Source organism: Rhinopithecus bieti, unplaced genomic scaffold (assembly GCF_001698545.2).
Source record: "Rhinopithecus bieti isolate Rb0 unplaced genomic scaffold, ASM169854v2 scaffold_15813, whole genome shotgun sequence".
Taxonomy (NCBI): Eukaryota; Metazoa; Chordata; class Mammalia; order Primates; family Cercopithecidae; genus Rhinopithecus; species Rhinopithecus bieti.
Genome location: NW_016809040.1, coordinates 799,291 through 817,652, shown reverse-complemented (window position 1 = coordinate 817,652; position 18,362 = coordinate 799,291). Strand labels below are relative to the sequence as shown.

Genomic DNA, 18,362 nt, shown 5'->3' with positions numbered 1-18,362 from the left:
GGAGAAGACATAAATACATAATAAACAATGGGACAGGACATGACCGGCTTATTCTCATTGTGAAAGGTAGCTATACCTCCCGAGCACATGGGCTACCTCTTTTGAGCACTCCCCTGGAGCTACCATATATCTAGCTAATATATACCTGTTATTAGTAGGCTCCAAAGGTTGACAAATATATTTATGGTTCTATTTGACTGCTCTTACTGTGTTGATGATGTTGACAGCTTGAATGGATTCTAAAAGCATGTTTTGTTTTAGAGTCTGCCTCCTTTATGGTAGAAAATGACAAACTATTTTACTGTGAAACACTGTGAACTATTATAACACAAATATGTTTTAAATTAGAGGCAATGAAACAATAAAAGTTGCCTGTACTAAAAATGTATATTTGTTCCTAAGAAGGCAGCCAGGAAAATTAAAAGTATAATTCTTCATTCAAGAAACTGCCATATTAATTTGAGGAAATGATAGTCTCCTAAGTTCTTAAGTAGAATTGTCATCACATAATAATTTTAAGCTCCGTTCTTTTCCATACACAGAAAACTACCCGAGGGGAAGAAATTGGAAGAATGAGATCCCTCTTCTACCAAATTCCCCTTTCTAGAGCTAGGGAGTGAATTTCGCTTCTCTCCAGAGTTCAAGTTTGGCGAAGTTCTTGGAACCTAAAACATGAACATTTCACTAAGTAAAATTATATAACTATGTGTGCGTATTAGGTGAAGTAAAATAAAACATTTTAAAATTAAATTAAATAGAAATTCCAATATTCTGCCCATCCTAGTGGTTCTCCTGCATGTCCCCCTTTGGAGGCTATGGCTCTAAAGTTGTATTAGAGAAAGAAGTCAGCATATGTTATGCTTTTAACTAGTCCTTTGGGACGTGAGTTATGGGACAAACGTTCCCTTGGCTTAGGGTGAGCTCCAATAAGTCAGATACAGAAAGAAAAATATTGCATTATCTCACTTTAAAAAAAAAGAAAAACTTGAATATATAGAAACAGAGAGTAGAAAGGTGGTTGGGGTAGAGGGATGATGGGGAGATAGAGGTCAAAGGGCACAAAGTTTCAGTTATGTAAAATAAATAAGCCTAGAGATCTAATGTACAATATAGGGGCAGCAAAACTCCACCTCTCTTCTCAGAGGGTCCTGGCTGAGCCCAAGAATTAAGCTGACATAAGACAGATTAACAGAAGACAAGCAAACAAATTTATTTAATAGAAATTTTACATGGCACAGGAGAACCTCATAAGGAAATAAAGACCCAAAGAAGCAGTTAGAGTCAGTTACAAATTCAGTATACCGAATTTGACAAAGAATAGCACACTGCAAAATGTGATAGGGCAAGGGCTAGGGTATTTAATTGGGTAGAGATGCAACTAGGAAGATAAGGATTAGTTTAACAAGGTTTGTTTGTACAGATTTCTCTTGGCTTCAGCTTCTCATCCTTGATGATAAGACTGTTCCTTTTTTATCCTACTACAGGGAGGATGTCTTTCCCATGAGAATGTCATTTGCTTTTAAGAAAAGGCTCAAAGGTCAGAGTGATCATCTTACACTTGCTGGTTTTTAAGTGTCCTTAACTTAAATAGTCAATATGCCAGAATGGTGTACCTTTAACCCCTGAAACATCACGAGGACTATAGTTAATAGTATTGCATCATATACTGGAAATAACAGAGTAGATTTTACATACTTTTACCACAATAAAAAGGTGACTATGTGAGATGATGAATACGTTAACTTGCTTGACTGTAGCAATTATTTCACTATGTAAATGTACAGTCATGCATGACTTAACAACAGGGATAAGACCTGAGAAATGCATCACAGTTGATTCCATCATTGTTCTAACATCATAGAGTGTACTTACACATACCTAACTGATAGAACCTACCACACACCTAGGCTGTATGGTGCACCTACAGCTCCTCAGCTACAAACCTGTGCAACATGTTACCATACTGAATGCTGCAGGCAATTGTAACACAGTGGCAAATATTTGTGTATCTAAACATATCTAAGCATAGAAAAGGTATAGTAAAAATACAATATTATAATCTTATAGGACCACCATCGTATATACAGTCCCTCATTGACCAAAACATCATGATGCTATGCATGACTGTATATCAAAAAATCAATTTTTAAAAGATGGAAAGTACCAGATGAACACTGGCTGAGTTGGGAAGGCTTTCTGGGAAGGATGATAGGAAACAGAAGCCCTAGGGGAGGACACATTGGTACACCGCATAACCTGGAATCAGAGGGTGGAAACTGGGGACTGGCCCAAAAGACCCTTAATAATGAGGGGCTAAGGCCCATGAGACAAAAGAAATGGCAGAGCGTTCGAGCATCTCTCTGCTGAGCGACTGGCTGCCCGGGGACCGCTGGGGTGGTGTGCGTCGGGGCTCCCTCACACTGTCCTTGAACAGTAGTACTGTGGACCACAAAAGAGCAAGGCTGTCCTAAGACTTTGCCTCTTTGCCGGCCTCCCTTCGGGCCGTCAGGGTGGCAGCGCCACCCCGTGGCTGAATGTGGTGGTGTACCACGCTTCACACAATCTCCTTGCCCAGTGCGTAGCAGGTTCTACCCCAGGGCAGCCACCACCTGAACACCAGCGTGCCTACCAGTGAGTCATCGCTTAGGGCTCTGAACTGACCTAGAGGCGGGGCTGGACTCCGGCATCCGGTAACTCCGCCCGGCTGCTGGGGCCTTACGTTTGACATTGAGCCCTGGGGAACTAGACCTGTTCAATAGCGACAGCTAGTGGTCACCCTAAAAATAAGGTGCTCTGAGCCTCGCGGGGAAAGCACTGTCAAGATACGGGAAAACAGGACAGATTCTTGGCCTTTAGTGGAAGCTGGCACATTTCCAAAGCCACTCTTGGGTAAAATGGCCTGTCGAAAACCCAAACGCTTTAAAGCGATGTACCAGGACCTTGGCTGCCTCTCCAGCCACATCTCGGGCCACCTGCCTTGCTTTTGATTCCCCAAGGACAAAGAACTGCCAGTCCTCTGAAGCACCCTGATGATCCCACTGTGTGTTGGCCATGCCATCTCCTCTGCCCTGAGCGCGCTTCACTCTCCCCATTGCCTGGTTAACTCCTGTGCCTCCTTTAAGGTTAAGTCCAACCATTACCTCCTCCAGGAAAACTTCCTTCCCTTCCGCCCAGCCTACCTCTCAAGGCTGGGGTAAGTGAGCTCCCACCCCTATCCCATGCCTTTACAGTTTTCTGTATTTGTTTATCACTTGAGTTTACCACATGTTTTAAATTTACCTGAAAATTGTCTTGTGCATCTGTAACTAAGAAAATACTGACTATGTTTTACTCCTTGTTGCATCTCTAGTACTGAGCGCAATTTTAGGCATTTAGAAGGTATTTAATATTTAAGAAATAAAGAACTCATAGACCCTCATACTGGGAAAGGCTTTAGAAGAAATGGAGACCCACAGGGGCAAAACAACCTTGCATTTCTTTTTTCTTCTTTTCTTTTTTTTTTTTTTTTTTTTTTTGAGATGGAGTTTTGCTCTGTCACCCAGGCTGGAGTGCAGTGGCACAATCTCAGCTCACTGCAAGCTCCAACTCCTGGGTTCACGCCATTCTCCTGCCTCAGCCTCCCGAGTAGCTGGGACTACAGGCACCTGCCACTACGCCCAGCTACTTTTTTGTATTTTTAGTAGAGACGGGGTTTCACCATGTTAGCCAGGATGGTCTCGATCTCCTGACCTCGTGATCCACCCGCCTCAGCCTCCCAAAGTGCTGAGATTACAGGTGAGAGCCACCGCACCCGGCCGCAGCCTTGCATTTCAACAGAGAGGTGGAGATGGATCTAAAAGTCATCTCACTGGATTCCAGCCATTGTGTTGCCCCACACTCCGCTGTTTTTGCCCCCTGCTGACTCCCAATATACTGAGCTCTCAAGCTGGTGAGACAGCCTCCCAGCTCTACTGACCCTGCCATCTCCACAATGCCCTAAAGCCCAGCTTGATTCCCTCCCACCCACTTCCTGGAAATCTTTGCTGTCAGAACTAACCTACTTCTTCACTAAAATTCAGCAAACCCACTCCAAGGTTTTATCCTAAGGAAAGTATTTTAAAAGAAGAAAAACAAATAAATGCATGCATGAAGATGCCCATCGGCAGCATTATCTGTAAAAGCTAAAATTAGAAATGACAAAATCTCCATATAATTAAATAAAATTAAATTCCTCCATGTAATTTCCACATGAATAAAATTCCTAATTATATCATGCAAACTAAAAAGAGTTTCACCGCAACATTGGAATGGTTTTATTTTTACTTTATTGTATTACCAAATACTTCCATAGTATTTACTATATTTAGGAACTATTCTACTGAATATTAACTAATTTAAATCCTCAAAAGAGCCTTGTGAGACAGGTGCTATTATGATTCCCATTATTACATCAGAACACATTTGTTTTGGTCTAACTTAGAATTTAAATGACCTGGGATAGAATAGAATTTAAGTGACACACAGTGAGAAACAATACGAGCCACTTCAAATGTTTTTCTTCCACAGAGAACAATGTAAGACACATTCTTGAAAAAACTTAGTTAAATGAGTTTTAAAACTTACAAGATTAGATCAGACAAAATGCATCGACTCACTGAAACTACTCCTCCATTTTCACACAGCTACAGATCTGTGAGTCCATTTTGTCATAACCATTAATAAATCACAAGACAGAAGCTCCAAATTGCAGGCGTTGCTAATAGTGATAGCTTACATGTCTTAGTGCTTTACAAGTGTTATATCTCATAATCCTATAACAATTCTGTCAAGTAGATATTATCAGTTATAGCCATTTTACAGAGGAGGGAACCGAGATGCAAAGACCTCAAACATAGTGTTCATGTATTCTAAGCTCAAACAGATAGTAAGGGACAAAGCCAGGCTTCACACCCAGGTAGTCTGACTTCTGGTGCCCCTGCCCATCTAGCCCCAGGCTGTCACTCAGGACAGCTTCAGAGTGAGCAATAGTCTTGAGGTATAGATGACAAATGTGATCGATAAAGTAATCTTGTTACAAAGTTAAACATAATCACAGCTCTGAATTATTACAATTACAGAAAATTATTATAACATATTAATCTCTATTATGTGTATTAAGTTGTATTTGCATTGTATTTGTCGGTGGCTAATAATTATCCTGAGCAATGCTGGGTCACATGGCTACTGTTTAATATAAGGATATTACTAAACACATTGTGGTACACTAATATTATGAAAGACTATGATGATGTGAAAAGCTTAAAATAGAAAAAATGGAAAACAGAAAAAATATTTATAATATAGTATCAAGTGAAAAACATATAATTCATATAATCACATATTACAAATATGTAGGTTTCACTATGCTTAAAATATTATTAAAAGAAATGCACATGATCAAAACCAGAAGGTAGTGTGAAAATATGAAACTAATTTGTCTTTGGGTAGCAGGGTTAGGAAGATTATTTTCTATTTTAAAATCTTTTAGTGATATTATATTAAAATTTGTATAAACCTGAAAGAAAATGAAAGAAAATCCGAATGCTTTCCAACTCATTTCTCTGTCCATCTGCCTTTAGTTTTCTTTTTTTTTTTTTTTTTGAGACGGAGTCTCGCTCTGTCGCCCAGGCTAGAGTGCAGCGGCCGGCTCTCAGCTCACTGCAAGCTCCAACTCCTGGGTTCACGCCATTCTCCTGGCTCAGCCTCCCGAGTAGCTGGGACTACAGGCGCCCACCACCTCGCCCAGCTAGTTTTTTGTATTTTCAGTAGAGACGGGGTTTCACTATGTTCGCCAGGATGGTCTCGATCTCCTGACCTCGTGATCCACCCGTCTCGGCCTCCCAAAGTGCTGGGATTACAGGCTTGAGCCACCGCACCCGGCCTCTGCCTTTAGTTTTCTAAGCAAGCCCTAAAGTTGCTCTCTGCAGGTGGGGGTGAGGGCATGTGCAGGGAGTGCTGACAGCAATCTAATATGTGAGCACTTTTGGTGAGATCAGTTTGGTTCAGTGTTACAGCATCAAGTTAATATTCTTTGTTATGGATGATAAATCGTACTGAGTATAAAACAGATTCTAAAGGTTTGTGTAGAAATGTATAAAATGTATAGAAAAGTCTCTGGAAGATATCTCAGTTTGGAATGTGAAGGCATTTGTGAATTAGGATAGTTTCATCGAGGCTGTGCCAAGAGATGACAATTTAACTAGGAAGGAAAATTGTCAGTTTCAAAAAGAGGATCACACTATTAAATGACCTAATTTTGTTAGACATCCCCAATATCGGAGTATTAATGAGTACAGTAACTGGTATTGAGGCTCTCAGAAATCTTAGCTAAAGACAGTGATCATGGCTCTGACTGCCTAGGCCATGTGAAAAAACGTGACATACAAAAAGTAAGTAGAAGAATATTTTAATCAACAGAAACCTCATATTTTTTATTTTTATTGAATGATAGCTTTTGGAAACTCAGTAATTTACATAAGAATATCTTTTCAATAAAGAATGTGGGCCAGTCACGGTGGCTCACACCTGTAATCCCAGCACTTTGGGAAGCTAAGGCAAGTGGATCACTTGAGATTAGGAGATTGAGACCAGCCTGGCCAACATGGCAAAACCCCGTCTCTACTTTAAAAAATACAAAAATTAGCCAGCATGGTGGCATGTGCCTGTAATCCCAGCTACTCAGGAGGCTGAGGTGGGAAAATCACTTGAACCTGGAAGGTGGAGGATGCAGTGAGCCAAGATCGTGCCACTGCACTCCAGCCTGGGCAACAGAGCAAGACATCATCTCAAAAGAGAATGCGATTTTTTAGTCACGAACTAGGAGTCCTATTTATTGGAAAACTCACACATACACTGGGGAGAGGAGGTTGTTGCTTCGGCTGAGCTCTAAAAAGCAATAATTTTTCATTTAGAAAAGGGCATTGTATGAACAGAAGACAAGTCATTATGATATTGAACTCAGGAACAGCCTATTTCATATTCTGGCAGGACTCAAGGGGACAGAACCTGAAATGAAGGATAAAGGAGAGGAATGAAATCTCCCTGAAGATTAACTTGTGGTTTGTCCTTTCCATCCAAATAGAGATTGGTGCCTGGGAGGCCCCCCTTTTTCTGTTCTACATTACGCTCTCATTTCCTGTTCCCTAATATACATACACTCCTACCTCTATACCTACCCCACCTTCACCCCTAAGCCTGAGGCTGCAGCCTGTCAAGGCTCTTCAATCTCACAGCCAGTGAGACCACCTTTCTTATGAGCCCACGACAAAAAGTAACTCATCCCTTGCTCAATGCTGGACCCACAAGAATGGATCAGCAGTTATTTGTACCTTATGGTTAGGCTTTTCAGATTCTTAGAATCTAAACAACAGATAAATCTCTTGCTAATATTGAACGTCTCTTACAGCATAAATTTGAGGTTTCATTACATGAAAAGGCTCTCCACCAACAATGACGATACAAAGCAAGCAAAGGTAAGAGGAGGACTTAGAACTCTGTCCTGCCACAAACGTACAGTCAGAACTCTACGACGGAGCAGCAACCTTGCAAACATAGGAGTCAAGGAAATACTTATCTTTCTCCTGGTGAGTTTAGACTGTATCATCTCTGAGAATGAATATTTGTCCTTGGGATGTTTGTGTGGACATGAGTAAACATTTACCAGCTAGACACTTGGGAGACTAAGGAGGAAAGTCTGCAAGTCACCTGATAAGGAGAACTTGAACTTGAATGGGAACAGACTCAAGTATGCCTACCCTGAGCTGCTCTGCAAAACTTGGAGTGCCAAGGCCACTGTGGACTATCCTAGTAAGAGTGTCTGTGGCATTATTCTAGAATGAATAACTTAGACTTGAGGAATGCGGTGCTGAAGAAACATTGTCAGGAGTGTAGGAAAGGATTCTAAGGCAAGAACAACTCTTATGAGTGAGGTTAACATTTCCCAGAAGATAGGAGGAGTCACCCAGTAGAGTGGAAAGAGGAGTGGGATTAGAACTGGTAACACCCATGAGGGGATGCCCATAAAGTGTTTAACTTCGTGGTGGCTCACGCCTGTATTCCCAGTACTTTGGGAGGCCAAGGCAGGTGGATCACTTAGGGTCAGGAGTTCGAGACCAATCAGGCCAACATTGCAAAACCCGGTCTCTACTAAAAATACAAAAACTTAGCCAGACATGGTGGCACATGCCTGTAATCCCAGCTACTCAGGAGGCTGAGACACCAGGAAGGCAGAGGTTGCAGTGAGCTGAGATCACGCCACTGCACTCCAGCTTGGGCAACAGAGTGAGACTCCATCTCAAGAAAAAAAAAATTTTAAAACTCCTTAGTGCTGTCTCTTGGAGTATGGGAGAAGTCATATTAGCATGTAGTTTGGTTATTACCCCAACTGTATAATAAAATCTGATAATCTTACACATGCCTGTGTGGTCTTGTCAAGCAACCAGGCTATAAAGGAAAGGGTAGCTTACCCCATACTCATCGCCTCATGGGGGCCTACCCAGGGCCCAGCATCTATCAAGGAAACTGGTTCAGAATATGACCATCAAAAAAAGGAGCCGTTGTTCCCATTGAACCTGGAAATGATGAGGAGAAGCACAGGATACTGGCCACTAAAAGCTAGCTGCCCAGCTCAAGAGCAGCCTGAATTAAAACCTCCATTGGAGGCCAGCTGATGATCACACTACAAATCTCTACTTGAGCCTAACTTGGTAAATCGTTTTCTTAAGTCCATTTTATCTAGATTTTAAAAATCATTCGCATCGTTACACAAATGACTCTCCACAATTATTTTAATTTCCACTGTATTGTGGCTACTTTCCATGTATCATTCCTAAACTTTTATAATGCCTTTTCTCTTTTTTAAATTGATTTGGCTCATTGATAGTTTATTTTATTGATTTGTTTTCTATTTGTATGTCTACCCTTCCTCCCCCTGCCAGATGCACACACAAAAACTGATCTTTTTTTATCAATTTTAAACAGAATTCTAACTTATTATATATTCTCCTTTTACCATTTCAAAATTCTCACCTCCTTTTTTTCTGATCATTTTTTAGCAATTCGTTTGAAAATAAATGAATAGGAAATTTATTTTTAATCTTCTTCATTTAAGTAATGAAAATGTTTAAAGCTAGGGATTTTCCTTGAGTTCTGCTTGGCCATACCTCACAGATTTTGCTCATAATGTTGCCACTATCACCGTTTTCAATCCATTCTTAATTGCAGATTTGAAATTCCCTCTATATTTCAAAGTAAATGGGAAGAATTTTTTTCCAAGAAGTTAAAATATTTCTTTCTTCCATCTTTTGTTATTTATTTCAATTGTATGGTACTATGGTCAGAAAATTCTGCCATAGTAGATCAACTTTTCAAAAGATGTACTGAGGCTTGCTTTTTTGATCAATATGGTCAATATTTTAAATATTTCATTGGCATTTGAAAATAAGGTATATTTTCTGTTCTCAAAGTTCTGTGTGTGTATGTGTGTGTGTGTGTGTGTGTGTGTGTGTGTGTTTTGATATAGATAGGTATGACAACCTTATTAATTGTTTTTTTCTCAGAACACAATGTTAAGAGCTCAAGCCTGCTGTCAAGCAAACCTGGGTCCAACACTTTCCGTAGCATATCACTGACTGCTCTAAATCCCAGTTATCATGGGGGTAGTATCCCAATGACTGCAGAGCTTTGTACACATTTCTTTCTGGTGTTTAATGGAGTCCAAATAGTAGGTCTCTATAGGGATTCCTATTAAAATCTCCTGTCTTCCTTTACGCTCTAATCCCCTGAACTCCCAGAATCTTCTCACTCTTCTATGCCAATAAAAATTCTCTGGCCAGTCGCTGTGGCTCATGCCTGTAATCCCAGGACTTTGGGAGGCCAAGGCGGTTGATCACTTCAGGTCAGGAGTTTGAGACCAGCCTGACTAACATGGTGAAACCCCATCTCTACTAAAAAAAATTTTTCGGGCATGGTGGCATGTGCCTGTAATCCCAGCTACTCGGGAGGCTGAGGCAGGAGAATTGCTTGAACCTGGCAGGCGGAGGTTGCAGTGAGCCGAGTTCATGCAATTGCACTACAGCGTAGGCAACAAGAGCGAAACTTTGTCTCACTCTGTCGCCCAGGCTGGAGTGCAGTGGTACATTCTTGGCTCATTGCAACCTCTGCCTCCCGGGTTCAAGCAATTCACGTGCGTCAGCCTCCCGAGTAGCTGGGTTTACAGGCACATGCCACCACACCCGGCTAATTTTTTATATTTTTGGTAGCGATGGGGTTTCACCATGTTGGCCAGGCTAGTCTTGAACTCCTGACCTCAAGTGATCCACCCACCTGGGCCTCCCAAAGTGCTGGGATTACAGGCGTGAGCCACTGTACCCAGCCAAAATTCTCTTATTCTGACATTTTGGACTCCCCAAACCCTGTCCTCTACTCATTCCCATCTCTATGTGTCAGGCTCCAGACATTGGGCCTTGAGCTATTGTCTCTCATCCTGAGTAAGTGCCACTTATCTTCAGCCCTACTGCTTGAGAATCCGTCCTCTGCTTTTCCCTGCTGATTGCTTGTCCTTTTTCTCCTCAAAGAACAGAGAAAGAAGCAGTAGCAGAGAAAATGGTGGCAAACTCTCCACATGTTAATAAATGTGATCACAGCTATGTTTAAGTCTCATTACCTGCCTCACGTGTGTCAAAACTTAGAATTCCAAAGAGCCACGTACATCATCCAACCACCACAGTGAGTAGCATCCAGACAAGGTGAATTTTACAAGGTTACAAAGCTGCTGGGTTAACTTGTCCCAATCCAGTTTCCCCTCCACTATTTTAGCTTGAACTTCTTGGGAATTTCCTGACTGCATCATTTGTGATGGCTTCATCTTAATGCACACAAATTAGTTCCCTTTAGATTTTCCCTAAATTTCCTAGTCTGGTTGACTGGATAAAAAATGTGTAGAAGATTCTGCCTTCTATTCCTTCCTTCATCCCCCAGCTACCCACCTTTCTACCCCCCTCACTGCTCTAGAAAGGAGCAAATGCAGAATTGGCCTCATTCCAGAATCTGAGAAGGACACCAGCTACTTCAGAAAAGCAGAAACTCTTTACAACACCAGGATTGGGAAGAGGTAGCTAAAGAAAAAGGAAAATCTTTGCACAAAGAACTACCTGATACACATGAAAGCCTACACTGAGAACATCTCATCTAGGTCTTACCATCAAAAAGGAATTTTTTTTCCCTTCATAGAAACCACAAAGGTCTGAATCTGACCTACAGGACTATCCTTGTCTAATCGTGGAAAGGAATCTTGACTTGAAATTGTCCAAGAGCTTCAACCAATCCAGTAGCAAGAGAAAGGGTGGCTAGGGTGCCTACTGATGGGAGGAGCTCCTGAGCCCAGCCCTGGAGGCCTCAGAGTTCAGAGGCCCACTCAGATGATGCCAGAGAGCCAGAGAGAGGAACCGGGGTTTGCAAACCTTGTGGCTTTGTCTGTTTCCTGTTTCAGCAAGACTGCTGTGCAAAAAGAAAGACAGTACCAAGAAAGGACATGTTAATGGGGCCCAGACCTATGGATTGAAAGCGTGTGCTTTATCCATCTGCTGTCTTGCTCCATCTGAGACCAGAGCCAAGATCTGCCCAGAAGCTGGAATGCTTTCCTGAGTGGCTTGAGTTGGAGCCTGGGACTCGGAGGTAACTGAGAAGGAGGATGCTTTTGTGTCCTGGTTTGGGAACTCCAACTTTGGGGTGGGGCAGAAGATGCTCTACCATCCCAGCTCCCCTGGGTGAAGAGAGAGCAGGTGGCATAGTTTACGGGTGTCGGGGGTTTGGGTAACCAGGAAAGTATCCTGTGGCACAGCCTTGGCACAGGGTACAGCTTGTACCACTCCTCTGTTCCAGTAGATTAGATTACATTAGATTAGGAGTAAGTCAAATGACTTAGTTCAGGCTATCCAGTGATATGGGTATGAATTAAATGACCTTTTATAGTTTTCTTCAAAGCAGGGATCCCTGAACACAAGACTGCCTTCCTAGCAGCTTAAGTGTAGGCCCCTCTCCCCTCAGTTCCCACTGAGAGCTCTGGGCCGGGAAGGCCAACCCATGCAGGAAGTCATTCATTGCCTCTGTTGCACACATGGCCAGGAAGTAAAAGCGAGACTCAGAAAGGCATGTCAAGCCACAGTCAGGTGAGGACCCGTGCCCTGTTCTCTCTCTGCAGCCTGAGAGACCAGGCTGAGCCTTCCAAGCCAGTAACCCTTCCTCCAAGCTCTAAGTGAGCTCAGTCATGCTGCCAGGGGGGAATGTCAGAGATGCCAGAAAGCCTAGGCAGTGGCCCAGTGATCTTTCTTTGAACTCTACAGGGACTAGTTTCCTTTTCTTTAGCAGCCTATCCCTGTCAGCCATCCTGCATACCTTCTTGTTTTTAAGCAAGTCAGTAGGGTCCAGATATCCCAGAAACTGGGGTAGGGTTCTATGCAGCATGCTGCACCAAATCCTAGCAGTTGTGGTAGCCAAGGCATCTGGGAACACTCCCCTCTCTAAGAAGCCATTTCCACTGCAGCTCCTTTCTTGGGTAAGAAGACTCAACGTCTGCCCCGAGGAAGCACTGAGCAGAGCAGCTGTGTGTTTCAGTGGATGAAGGTGGATGGCCTAGGTGGAGAGCCCAGAGAGACCTCATCTCAGGCCCTGTGTTCTCCCCCATAGCCCTTTCCTCTTCATGGCAAGAAGGTAGGAGAATTCTCAATGTTCTGCCTCCACTACAAAACCTGCAGGGAAGCTGGAGCCAAACAGGGAGGGGACCTCACACCTTATATGTGACACAGGCAGACCCCATCTCTTCCTTACCTTTCTGCTTAGTGTAATTGGGATGCTGATTATGTCCAGACCACAGAGAAGCCCTTTCTCCTTATAGCCTAAACCCAGGGTCAGAAGAACCAGAGAAGTAAATATGACTCCAACCTGGGTCCAGCATCCCCTCAATCTGGTAAACAATATACTCCGTCAAAGAGAGAGGGTTGAGAGGATGAGAGAAGGCATTCTTGGTCTTAGGAGTGCTAGTTTAGCTTGGAACCTTTGTCTTACAGCACCAAGTCTTCAATATCCAACATCAGCATAACAAGGATAATATTTGGTTTTTGCCATTACTTTTAATGGCAAAAATGTCATTTAATCCTTATAACCTACAAGGGAGGTTCTAGCCCTATTTTATTTTATTTATTTTATTTTATTTTACATTTCATTTCATTTCATTTCATTTTTGAGACGGAGTCTTGCTTGTCACCCAGGCCGGAGTGCTGGAGTGCAGTGGCACAATCTTGGTTCACTGCAAGCTCCACCTCCCAGGTTCACGCCATTCTCCTGCCTCAGCCTCCCGAGTAGCTGGGACTACAGGAGCCCGCCACTACGCCTGGCTAATTTTTTGTATTTTTTAGTTGAGACCGGGTTTCACTGTGTTAGCCAGGATGGTCTCGATCTCCTGACCTCATGATCCGCCCGCCTCGGCCTCCCAGAGTGCTGGGATTGCAGGCGTGACCCACCACACCCGGCCAATCTAGCCCCATTTTATAATGAGGAGACTGGGGCTTAGAGATGTTTAATAGCTTACCTAAAACCACACACAGGTAGTAGGTGACAGAGACAGGATATGAGTCCACACAGTGTGACTCCAAGAGCCAGGGTTCTCCACTGCAATCCATGGCAGAATAGCCAGGGGCTGTGACTCAGGGATGCTGTGAGTGTAAGTTCCAGACATGGAGTTCACATGCACATAATCCTGGGTCTCCTCCATTCAGTCATTTATAACAATAGACATGGGTCTGTCAGACCCTTTTTTTTAAGTCTCTAAATAAAGAAAGTGGCAGGGAGAAAGTCAAGGGACCATCCCCTATGCCCACTCCCACCCTTATCCAAGAAGGAGTAAGTAGAAACACCTAAAGAAAGAAGGCAGCCATTCAGAATGGGTATGTAGAAGACAAACATTAACAACCTCACATTTCTGTTTGGAATCAATGCTGCCTGACACCAGAGTATGCTCCTCCAACCCTCAAGGGTCAGGCATTTGAGTGTCCAGGGCTTGACCACACAAAACTCCTCTCAGGGAAGAAGACTGCCCCACCCATGACCCTGGGGAATAAGTGGTAGGATCAGAGAGAAAACAAGAATCCTGCAGAGAATTCCAGACTGAGCCAGGATAGCGAAGTACCAGTAAAGGGGCAGAGACTCTGCTACCTGTTGAGTCTGTTTAGCCTATAAATAAACCCCGAGGGGTTACAGCTAGCAAATGCCTGCTGGTTGGTGAAGCTGAGATACCCTCCTCCCAGGGTGGTGGGTAATGAGGTCGTGGGAGGAAGAGAAGCAGCAGCAGCTGTGAGGGGGAGTCCCTCTTCCTTCATCAGTCCTTGGTCTGACTCCAGTGATCAGAGGAGGCAGGACACAGAATTTCCAACGCTCAGGATCCAGCTAATCCAAGTCCAGCCCAACTCAGCAAAGTGACCAGAGGGTTCTAGTAGGATAAACTGCAGAAGGTAGGTGGGGAAGAGTAGGAAAGAGAAAGGCACAGAGAAGGAAAGGGGGATTTGGTCTGGGTGCTATGTGAATACCAGGTAAGGCCATGCAGAGGGACATCCTGTGGCCCCTACACCAACCCTGGCTCCCTGGAAACTTCTGATTACTATTTTTGTTTTGTTTCTTTTCTGATTGCAGCAGCCTTATTGAGGTATAATTCATGTGCTTGTGGGTTTGGATGGCACAATCTGTGTCTTGGCAAAGGAAAGCAGACTTGGCACCAGAATTAGCCCTGACAAGAAGATGATCCTAAAGAAATGGAACCCTCATTTCCAAGAGTATTGGAGCCAGATGCTCTGAAATGGGTTTCGGCCAGCACTAGGCATGTGGCAGATGCTCAGTCAATACTGATGGAACTTGATCTGCACCTGAGAGACATGGCCCAGTCCTGAGCTTGGAGTGGGGGGCCCATGGACCATTGTCAGGACAGCAGGTTGGAGGAATTAGGGTAGGGTTTCCTCCTAAACCATGCCAGGTCCAGACTCATAAGCTAGTTGCTAAAAGTCACGAAGAGAGCAGCGAGTGCTGGTCATAGGACTGGTCACCACCTGAGGGGGGTGTGGTTAGCCCTCCAGATCTTGAGAAGTGTCACTCAACTATGTTAGTAACAGCTTGGACCAGGGGAGCAGTAAAGATACTGACTTTCTTTTTCAACTGGGGGATAAGAGGGCAGAGGGGCTGAACTTAGCTGTTTCTCTAGAAGTCTGGAAAATGAACACACATCTTCCATCCAAGAGGCTATAAGCTCATTATTATTTTAATCAATTATTTATCATGTTCCCCTGACTTAGAGGCATGGTAAGATGTTCAGTCAAGGAGTAAGTGGCAGCCACAGAGACCCTTTTACTTTACAAAGGGGAAACATCGGCTAGAGAAGAGCAGGAAATCGCTGTTATAAGGTTGTATTAGTTCATTAGAGACTGAGACCAAGAGTCCTGACTCCCAGTTTGATACCACCATGTCCTCAGTTTTCAACCCACATGGATGGAACTCTGTGCTATTTCTGCCCCCTGGTCTAGGGAGATAGTCATTTTTCTGCCCATCTTCTGACCCCTCCCCTTCTCCTCCCTCTTGGCATTTGGCAGATCCAGGCATCTATTCCAGGAACGGGAAGCCAAGCGCAACAGGTGCTTGGAGGTCATCATGATCAGCCCAGACCCCAGGCCCTCCCCTGGCTTGGCCCGGTGGGCTGAGAGCTATGAGGCCAAGTGTGAGCGCAGGCAAGAGACCCGTGAAAGCCGCCGCTGCCGTCCCAATGTGACCACTTGCCGCCAGGTGGGGAAGACGCTGAGGATCCAGCAGAGAGAGCAGCTCCAGAGAGCTCGACTGCAGCAGTTCTTCAGGAGGAGGAACCTGGAGCTAGAGGAGAAGGGCAAGGCGCACCGTCCCCAGGCCAGGGAGCAAGGGCCCTCCAGGCGGCCAGGCCAGGTGACTGTCCTCAAGGAACCTTTGTCTTGTGCCAGCAGGATCTCTTCTCCCAGAGAGCAGGTGGGCCATGTCAAGGGACATACTGCTCTGTGCTCCGGGACCTTCTCTGGACAAGGAGGATGGGTGGGCTCAAGGTCGCTAAAAGTGATCTAAATCAAGTCCTTCTTCCTCAGTCATATAGTAAAGTTGCTAAGAGCTTCTTACAGTAAAGTTGCCAACAGCTACTTATTCAGAGATTTTTGCTATTGTGTTTTTGTTTGTTTAGCTCTTTTTGTTCTGCACTTGACTTGTAAGAGAGAAAAAAAAAATTTTTTAAAACAATTCCAGGCTGGGCATGTTGGCTCATACCTGTAATCCCAGCACTTTGGAAGGCCAAGACATGAGGATCACTTGAGGCCAGGAGTTCGAGACCAGTCTTTTGATAGAGACAAGTCCCTGTCTCTATCAAAAACTTTACAAACTAGCCAGGCATGGTGGTGCATACCTGTAGTCCTAACTAATCAGGAGGCAAAGATGGGAGGATTACTTGAACACAGGAGTTTAAAGCGGCAATAAGCTATGATCACACCATTGCACTCCAGCCTGGGCAACAAAGGGAGACCCTATCTCTAAAAAACTTAAAATAAAACAAATAAAAATAATTCCAAAGCTAACACCTATATCAGTTCAAACTTAGGCAATATACACATATCTTCTACAGCTATCTTATAGCATTCATTCATCCATCAGTCACCAAATATTTACTGAAAGCTTATTATATGCCAAGTACACAGGGCAATCCTGTTGACACACACACAGACATATCTGTCCTCTCTTCTTCTGCAAGGCTGTTGTGCCCACTCTTCTCTCTTTCTCTGGTGTCATTCCAATTCTATTAAATCACTCGGCTACAGCCTCATCTGGTCCAGGAAGCCTTCCCTGGCTTCTCCAGGCCACCTCTGCTGTCTATGGGGCTTGTGAGGTTAAAATCTTCAAAGATTGTGTAACCCTTAGAGGGCCCATTAGTCTGGCCTGGAAAGGAACAGTGTTGGCAAAAACCAGGGTATGCTGAGATGACCTTGGCCAGCGAACCATCTGTGTCTTCCTACTGAGATTGTGAGCATGTTCACAGCAGGGATGTGTCCACTATGTTCCGTGGAAATGCTTGGCATTGTGTCCTACCCAGAGTGGGTACTCCATTAGGGCTTCTTAACTAGTGGATCTGTTATGCTCAATAGGAGATACTGTTCAGAGCAATGATCCCAGAGCCCAGTTGCAAAAGAAAACAAACTGTTTACTAAAGCAAAAAACCTCCCCACAACTCCCCACTTTACCTAGTCTTCACACAAAACCTCAATGATTTTCTAGCTGTTACTAAGAGGAAGGAAGTTTTCCTTCGAATATGGAAGGAATCTTATGGATTATCTACTCCAAATTCCTCACTACACAGACAGAAGACTGAGACCTAGAAAAGATGGGATCTGAACCCAGATCCCCTTACTGGCCCCTCAGACCAGTTCTCTTTCCACATCACCATGCTGGCTATCTAAGTGGCCAAAACCAAACAAGGTAAAGAGAGAGAGGGAAAAAAAAACAAAACAAAACAAAACAAAAACTAGAGATTCTAGAGAGAAAAACTGGAGAAAAGTACAGCTCCACATATGCCTGGCCTGAGGAGGACCATTTCTGCCAGTCAGGACAAGGATGTCAGGAGCAGGAGAAGCCCATGTGGCTCTGAAACTTGAGTGGGCTACTTTGGTTTTGTGGACCTGAAACATTGTCCTTGTCCTGTAATGAATTACCACAGACTGGGCGGCTTAAATAACAGAAATTTATTTATTACAATTCTGGAGTCTGGAGGTCTAAGACCACGGATCCTGCAGATCTGGTGTCTGATGAGAGCACTCTTCCCGCTGTGCAGATGGTCTTCTTCTCATTGTGTCCTCAGAAGGCAGAGAACAGAGACAGAAAGCAAGCTCTCATGTCTATTCTTTTTTTTTTTTTTTTTAATTTTTTATTATACTTTAAGTTCTAGGGTACACCTGCATAACGTGCAGAGCAGGTTTGTTCATATGTATACTTGTGCCATGTTGGTGTGCTGCACCCATCAACTCGTCAGCACCCATCGTCATTATATCAGGTATAACTCCCAATGCAATCCCTCCCCCCTCCCCCCTCCCCATGATAGGCCCCGATGTGTGATGTTCCCCTTCCCGAGTCCAAGTGATGTCATTGTTCAGTTCCCACCTATGAGTGAGAACATGCGGTGTTTGGTTTTCTCTTCTTGTGATAGTTTGCTAAGAATGATGGTTTCCAGCTGCATCCATGTCCCTACAAAGGACGCAAACTCATCCTTTTTTATGGCTGCATAGTATTCCATGGTGTATATGTGT

The 18,362-nt window shown here is 43.9% G+C and overlaps 1 protein-coding gene across 8 annotated transcripts in view; it reads left to right on the top strand.

The window, feature by feature from the left end:
* The first annotated feature begins 11,430 nt into the window (after window positions 1-11,430).
* Window positions 11,431-18,362, top strand: part of TRAF3IP3 (TRAF3 interacting protein 3) — a 32,737-nt gene continuing 25,805 nt past the window's right edge. For 3 of the 8 annotated variants that reach the window (XR_001888418.1, XM_017888305.1, XM_017888300.1), the window contains exons 1-4: window positions 11,431-11,691; window positions 12,560-12,726; window positions 14,701-15,010; window positions 15,648-16,050. Coding sequence is in view for 7 of the 8 variants with exons in the window: in XM_017888305.1 (XP_017743794.1) it covers window positions 14,973-15,010; window positions 15,648-16,050 (441 nt within the window). In the remaining variant the exon portion in view is untranslated. The remainder of the gene's footprint in view (window positions 11,692-12,559; window positions 12,727-14,700; window positions 15,011-15,647; window positions 16,051-18,362) is intronic. The other 5 variants (XM_017888302.1, XM_017888304.1, XM_017888301.1 and 2 more) reach the window with 5 other exon arrangements.